The following is a 7,625-nucleotide window of genomic DNA, read 5'->3' on the forward strand; positions in this document are numbered from 1 at the left end:
TTTGACTGTCGAAAAAACCATTGAAAATTACCAGAAGATGGGAAAGAATGGAAATCTCGCCTAACATTTTTAACCCAAGGCAAACCCTCATTCCCCACACGAGCACCATGGAGAGGAAGACCAGAAGAAACATTATGTCGGGCAGCCATGTCCACCCACTGACCATTCTGAAACACCCATTGAGGCACATGATCCATATTGGTGCCAAAAGGATCTTCAGGGGGATGGGGATCAGCGGCCACTTCATCTCCCCAACCAAACTTCAAACCCTCCTCCTGCATGACGAAAATTCACAAGTGTTGTTACGGAGAATGCATTATCAATTATATTTTATTGTTCATGAATATTTGAGTTGTTTTTCCTAGGAAGTTTATGTTTTCTATAATTCCAATGTATATGATACTTTTAATAGCATTGTATTGTATATCCTTTTCAATAGAGGATTGTATTGTAAAAGCATGAACAAATTATAGACTAATCTATTCAATTCTGTAGGCTAATATGAACATTATTATGCCATCTTGGAAACCTTAGAATTGTTTAATTTATGGGTTTGCTACATGTTTTCTTTCTTATCTATAGATCTTGGTAGTCTTGAAAAGCACACACTCTTTCGTTTAGAACCTTAATGACACCCAATTCTATAGAAATCATGTGAATCTCTACTTTTGTAGCTTTAGTGATGCTAAAAAGATAAATAAAAGTCCATGCATCATGTGAATCTCTACTGTTGTAGCTTTAGTGATGCTAAAAAGCTAAAAATCCAAGCATCTTTTTGCTTTTGTAATATCTTTTTATGATAGAGCACAAGATTGAAAAAGTGACCTCTAGACAAGCTTTTTCACTGTAAGGATTCTGGTCCAGAGAACCAGCCTCTGGCCCTGCCTTGCCCTGTTATCACACCTTGTAGCCTAAGCAGCATCCTTTGTCTTTTAGCCTTCAGCCCAAGCATTCTACATGTTTCCAGACACTTCAGATTGTGGGTCTTTGTAAATGTTTCCAGAAACAGATCTGATGAAACCAAAGTTATTCTTCCAGTCTCTGGCAGGAACCCTTGTTATAGTAGCTGCCCTTTATATTCTGATCTTATTGATTGCCTGCTTGCATCGATTATCATGAAATTCACAAGTTCAACCTTGTTAGCGATCACAGCTTTCATTGGATTATTCAGTCTCTCCACACTCACAAATCCAGATGGTAAGTTATGATTTGTTCCAATACATTTTTACGATAGTATATTTGCCTTGAATAAAATACTTTTATTTTTTATTTTTACCAGTTTAGTATCTACGCTCTGAATGTTAAATTAATTTTTTTAAGGATTGTATTTAGTTTTGCTTTTTGTTATTTGAGATTAAAACAAGGCTTTATAAAACTATCACTATATCGGTGGTTGTAGACAGAGAACCTTGAGAATAAACAGTAAACTGTTATTATTTTTTGTATGCTAAGCGCCTCAAGATTGCTGTATGATACGTTTTTAATCGTTTGTGAGATTTATTTATTTATTTGAATTTCTGATTGTTTAGTGTTGTAAGTTATTCTCGTAAGTTTTGCAATTGGTTACAAAGAACGAAGAACAGTGGTTGAATTTTCAATTCTTGAAATTTTACTTTGATTGAATAAATTTTTACCCTCATTCGTGCTGGCGTTATTTTCAATGAAGGATTTCTGAGTATCAGCTGCGGCGCTTCAGAGAACAGAACGGGTGAAGAATTCCAGTGGATTGCAGATTCCTTATTCATCAACTTCAGAAACAACTTCACTAAGCCTCCACTGAGCACTATTGCCCCCTATCAGTATCAGTCCGTGGCTTATTTTACAAATCTGGAACTAAATAAATATTGTTACTTACTCCCCGTGATGCCTCATAAACTTTTACTAGTAAGGACTACGTTTTTATTCGAAGGATTTGAAGATCTTCCTTTAGCAAGCATCTTTGACTTAATCATAGATGGAATTAAATGGCAAACAGTCCGCTTGAAGGGTTTAGACCGAATTTATTACTACTTTTACGAGATCATCTTGCTCCCCAAAAGTGAGACTCTGAGTTTATGCCTGGCCAGAAATTCACAGACCGAAGATGGTAACTATGTGTTCATTTCAACCATTGAGTTGAGGCCGCTACAATCTCCAATGTATAATTCCACTGATTTCAACAACAATGCTTTAGTTTACTTCTCTCGTAGAAGTTTTGGTGATCATGATTTTTCAAGGTAAGTAGAATAATGCTTCTGTTTGTACGTGAGTTTTGAATCTTTTTTAATGGCATTATAAAGGTTAATGTCCTTGTGGTGTTACAGGTATCCAGAGGACCGGTTTGATCGCATCTGGCTTTCTCCTGCGGTATCGACAACCACAACGAATATCAGTACGAACTCCTCTTTGAAGACAAGCTTGTGGAACCAACCACCTTTATCTGTATTAGAGTATGCCATTGCAACACAAGTAGGGGAAGACCTGTTAATTCCAGTAGGGTCCTATTATATTGTACCTGACAACGGCTCTTATTATATTGCTCTTTACTTCTGTAACATCATTAACGAGACAAGCCCTTCAAGGAACCAAACCTTCCAGATTTTTGTTAGCAATCGTAAAGTATCAGAATTAAAGTTTCCTTCATACCTAAACTGTCGGGAATGGTATCATATTTTGAAGCTTAGCCCACTGAAATCTATTGATATAAGATTGCATCCCTTAGAAGGATCCGACATGAGGCCATTCATAAATGCAGCAGAAGTCTATCGAATTATAGACATAAACAATATTACACACACCGGAGATGGTACATATAAGTTTCATTTTCTATCGACTTTGTTGAACTCAATAAATTAAGAGGCACTTATCAATTTGCTTCATTTATTCATTATTAGTTTCTTATAGAAGAGCTTATCCATTTCCTATATTTTTATTCCAAAATAATAATTGAGGCAGCCTACTTAGATAGGGTCTTTAGTCCTTCAGTTCCATTATCGTCACGCTATTATTAAGTTTTTAAGGAGGGAACTATTTAGTACTGTATTTTCTTCTCATCAGCGCCTAACGAATTAAGGTCTGTGTTACAGTACTTGCTATTAGGAAAATAGCGAACACAGCGAATGTACCAGATGATTGGATAGGAGGAGATCCTTGTTTGCCTGCAGGTTTTCCAATAACCGGTGTCACATGCAACGAGGAAAACCCCCCACGAGTGATTATTGTGTAAAATTCTTTCCGTAAAAGCCATTAAATTTTGTTAAAACTCACAGCAATGAATACATTACGTGTCATTTAGGCACCAAAAGCTCTTAACCCGTATAAATTCCGACTATTTTCAGGAATTTAACAAACAGGGGTCTAATTGGCCACATACCTCCAAGCATAGCCAACTTAACCGCAATAACTCAGTTGGTAAGACTTCCCTCCCCCTCCACTTGTTAGTTCTATTTTTGAAGAAAAGGTATACATTCTATTTTTCTATTTATAGATATGGCGCCACTCAATTTAATAAGTAACTCTTAAGTTTATATTGTTTGTTTTAGCTGTTAGGACACAATAACCTGTCAAGTTCTATTCCAAACCTCAGCTCATTGAAGAACCTTAGAAAATTGTAAGAGATCCTCAATCGTTTTCTAATATATACCTTATTCTTATATACATAGATGAATGATAAATGTAATTTGTATGTATTGATTTTTAATTCGCCTTGCATATTGAAGGCAACTGCAAAATAATCAGCTGACTGGGGATATTCCAAGTTCATTGGAGAAACTACCCATGTTGAATGAACTGTATGTTTACTCAAGATTTCTTGTCTTTTCTTACAATAATTTTATGTATATTTTTAATGGTTTAGACAAAGTAACGTTTACTGGTACTTAACGGAGCATGTTTCTAATTAGTAGCTTCGCTGTTGATTTAGTTTCTTGCAGAACAACAAATTAGATGGAGATGTACCACCTGGTTTGATTAAGCCGGGTTTAAACCTTCGGTATGAGGACACCCTTTCTTATCTTTTGTCTCTTTGAATTCAAAAGGAGGACTAGACACATAATTAATTATCTTTAACCTTCCGAATCTTAATTGTTCACTCTACGCTACAGAGTTTATCCTCAAAGTAATTCTCCAATAAACAAGGAAAGAAAAGAAAAAAGTTCCATTATAGGATCCGCTGTTGGCTGTTCGGTTCTGTTAATCGTTTTGATATTCGGAATTTATCTATGGGGGAAAAAATATAATCGAGGAAATCTCACCACAAACAATTTTATTATGCAACCTCAACATTCAACTACAGGTCTTTTCTGAATTCCTGTGACTTGCAAAAGGTTTATTCAAAATCAATTAATATAATTTCAACTCTTCTATCTTCTTGGAAACCATTGTTTTATTTGTCTTTCAAAACAGATGGAGATGACCCAAATGAATTTCACAAGCTGACGGTAGAATATACTGAAGAAGATATTAAAGCAGCTACAAATAACTATTCTACACTCATTGGTAAGGGAGGCTTTGGATCTGTGTTTTATGGTAAACTTTCAGGAAATGAGGTTGCAGTGAAGGTACTTTCAACGGATTCATTTCAAGGAAAACAAGAATTTCGAAATGAGGTTTTAACTTTCTTCACAAAATATTGAATGTTTTATTCAAGACAAGAATTTTCTATATCTCTGATACTTTTACTTCAGCCCAAATTGCCCATTAAACGTATGTTACTTGTGTTGTTGGCTTCAGGTATCTCTCCTTTCAAGAATATACCATAAGAATCTTGTATATTTCATTGGGTACTGCAGAAAACCTATTGTGGCGTTAGTATATGAATTTATGGAATGTGGGACGTTGATGGATCATTTACACGGTATTATTTATTTCATATTGTTGTGAATAAAATTAAATGCGATCATGGTTTAGTAAAACGAATTACTGTTCTATTTGCAGGCCCAGCCAAACTAGAGAAACCTCTTGATTGGCAAACCAGGGTCAACATTGCTCTCCAAGCAGCAGAGGGTAATTTGTTTAAACAATTGGTTTCAATATTTATGGTTATTGCAAGTAAAACTGCTCTTCTACATTACAAAGGTCTTACATTGTTTGCAGGTTTGCTATACTTGCATGAGGGTTGTAGTCCTCCAATTATACACAGAGATATTAAGTGCAGTAATATACTTTTGGATAGACGAATGTTTGCCAAGATATCTGACTTTGGTCTATCCAAGTTGTTAGACAACTCCAAAAGCTATATATCAACTAATGTCAAGGGAACCCTCGGCTATCTGGATCCTGAGTATTTTCCTACTTAACCTTCATATTATCTTTCCATCAACCAACCAATTAGTTTAACATTCATTAAATGATTGACAATACACTAAATTTGGAATTTGATGCAGATATTTTGGATCATCATCGTTAAATGAAAAAAGTGATATCTATAGTTTTGGTGTGGTGTTGTTGGAGATTATTTCTGGTGTACCACCCAAGGAAGGAATAGTCGAAAGGGTAATTCATTTAATATTTAATCTATTACTGTTCTCATTAATAACCAATTTGTTGTTCTCACCTTCTTTATTATGCAGGCAAAAGAATTACTTACATGTGGGAGACTAGTAGACTTGATGGATTCTTCATTAGGTGGTCGATATAGCTTAATATCTGCACGTAAAGTTGCAGAGATCGCATACAATTGTGTGGAACGAACATCAATAAACCGACCCACAATGAATACTGTTGTGAAAGAGCTAGCAGAAGCGAAGGCATGTGTGTTAGATGATAACGGTGAATCTAGATTCATTTTAAGTGGATCGTCAAACGTACTTGACATGCCTGAAGATAGGTAGCCGTAAACTTATGAATCTCCTTTAGTTGTGGAAAGATGCCTACGTAATGGTGTTTTGTATTATAGACTTTTAGCTCTAATATGTATTATATTAAATAGACGTGGATCGGTTATGGACGATCCCAAACATAATCAAGATTGAAGACTGATGCTTATTTTATTTGTTTAGTCTATACAACTTAATATCTTTCAAGTTTATGTCGCTTGTCTTCCAAATTAAAAATGAATCAGTTTTTTATTACAATTTTAAATAGTGAAAGGTAATAATTTAAAATAATATTAAAATATTTATGGGTAATTTATTTATAATAATTAATAATAATTTTGGAGTTTTTGGTGATTAAGATTTTTATAATATATCATTATCACATTAGATTTTATATTTTTATATCTATTTGATATTGTGCAGCCTCTACTTCTTTTGGTCTACATTCAAATTAGTACCTTTCAAATATAAAAGTAGTTACATTCGTACATATAAGTGAAGATAAATTATCTTTAGATTCCTATTCCATAGATTGCATTTGTTGTTATTTGATCTTTTATGAGCGACTAATATTTTTATCTATTCTTGATTTTAAGCATGTCCATGTGTTACTATTTACAATTTATAAGAATAGAAACTACATAGAAATATTTGATTTTTTATGAGTGATCAATATTTTTATCTATTCTTAATTTTAAGCATGTCCATGTGTTACTATTTACAATTCATAAGAATAGAAACTACATAGAAATATTTGATTTTGTATGAGTGACTAATATTTTTACCTATTCTTGATTTTAAGCATGTCCATGTATTACTATTTACAATTTATAAGCATAGAAACTACATAGAAATATGTGAAATTTTATTCTCTATATTTTCTATATGAAATCTATCAAATGAATTATCTCAAAATTATGTTGAGGATGTTTTTCATTAAATTAAGTGTGGATGTTGTTTCTACGCTTGAAAATGTCATATGTATTAAGCTAATTAGCCAATAAGAATGAATCATCAAATCTCAACTAATTAACAAACAAACAAACATAATCAATGAAAATCAATACAAAATAAGAAATGAATTCAAATAAAAACTCCCTCATTCTGCATCTTTGCTTCCATTGTGCTTCTATAATTTGAGTGGTTGGTGACTCTCAGGTATTGCACCAATTTCCTGCATACAAATACTTTGAAGACTCTAATTTTGTGATTCTAGACTGAATTGAGAAAAGAGGTTGAATTTGTAGATTCTCAACACAAATGAGGTGAGAATTTGAACTCAAGTGATGATAGATAGATAACTGATTTAAATTGATTAGTGAACTCAATTGATTGATATGCTAACTTATTTGATTGAGTAGTGAACTCAATTGATTGACCAGTAGACTGAATAGATGGATAAGTTGACTGGATTGATTGATTAGAAGACTGAATTGATTGGATAAGGAAGTGAATGGATTTGTGAGTTAAAAAGGATGATTGACTAATTAGACAGCTAATTTGATCAATCAGTTCTGATTTTAGCATGTGTTGTAGGAATTTGAAATTGAATTTGATTTTCATTTTCAATTTGGATTTGAATTCATTCATTCAAATGTTGAAATGCACATGAAATTAACTGAAATTCAAAATTGGTGAAATCTGAATTTGATGATTTCAAATTAGATGAAATGATATGAAATTTGAATTTGGGAGAAATGAGATGAAATTAAATGAAATTAATTGGAATTATAATTTGGGGACTTGGAAGAATTTAATTAATTAATTGAAATTATTTAAATGAAATTATTTAAACATAGGAAATTGAATTAATTAAATAATAAAGATTAT

The 7,625-nt window shown here is 33.0% G+C and overlaps 1 protein-coding gene across 2 annotated transcripts; it reads left to right on the forward strand.

The window, feature by feature from the left end:
- The first annotated feature begins 793 nt into the window (after positions 1-793).
- On the forward strand, positions 794-5,969 carry LOC131044980 (probable LRR receptor-like serine/threonine-protein kinase At1g67720). Of its 2 annotated transcripts, none has more exons than XM_057978478.2 (15): positions 794-1,197; positions 1,667-2,216; positions 2,304-2,785; positions 3,066-3,201; positions 3,318-3,390; positions 3,522-3,589; positions 3,699-3,770; positions 3,902-3,970; positions 4,083-4,273; positions 4,384-4,586; positions 4,711-4,834; positions 4,915-4,983; positions 5,074-5,260; positions 5,364-5,472; positions 5,550-5,969. In XM_057978478.2, the coding sequence occupies exons 1-15, from the start codon at positions 1,116-1,118 to the stop codon at positions 5,808-5,810; spliced, it is 2,676 nt and encodes an 891-aa protein (XP_057834461.2). In that variant the 5' UTR covers positions 794-1,115; the 3' UTR covers positions 5,811-5,969. The 2 variants fall into 2 exon arrangements, with proteins under 2 accessions (XP_057834461.2, XP_057834462.2); XM_057978479.2 differs by having other exon boundaries at positions 4,384-4,538.
- Positions 5,970-7,625: the final 1,656 nt, after the last annotated feature.

The sequence above is a fragment of the Cryptomeria japonica genome, chromosome 1 (assembly GCF_030272615.1).
Source record: "Cryptomeria japonica chromosome 1, Sugi_1.0, whole genome shotgun sequence".
Lineage (NCBI taxonomy): Eukaryota > Viridiplantae > Streptophyta > Pinopsida > Cupressales > Cupressaceae > Cryptomeria > Cryptomeria japonica.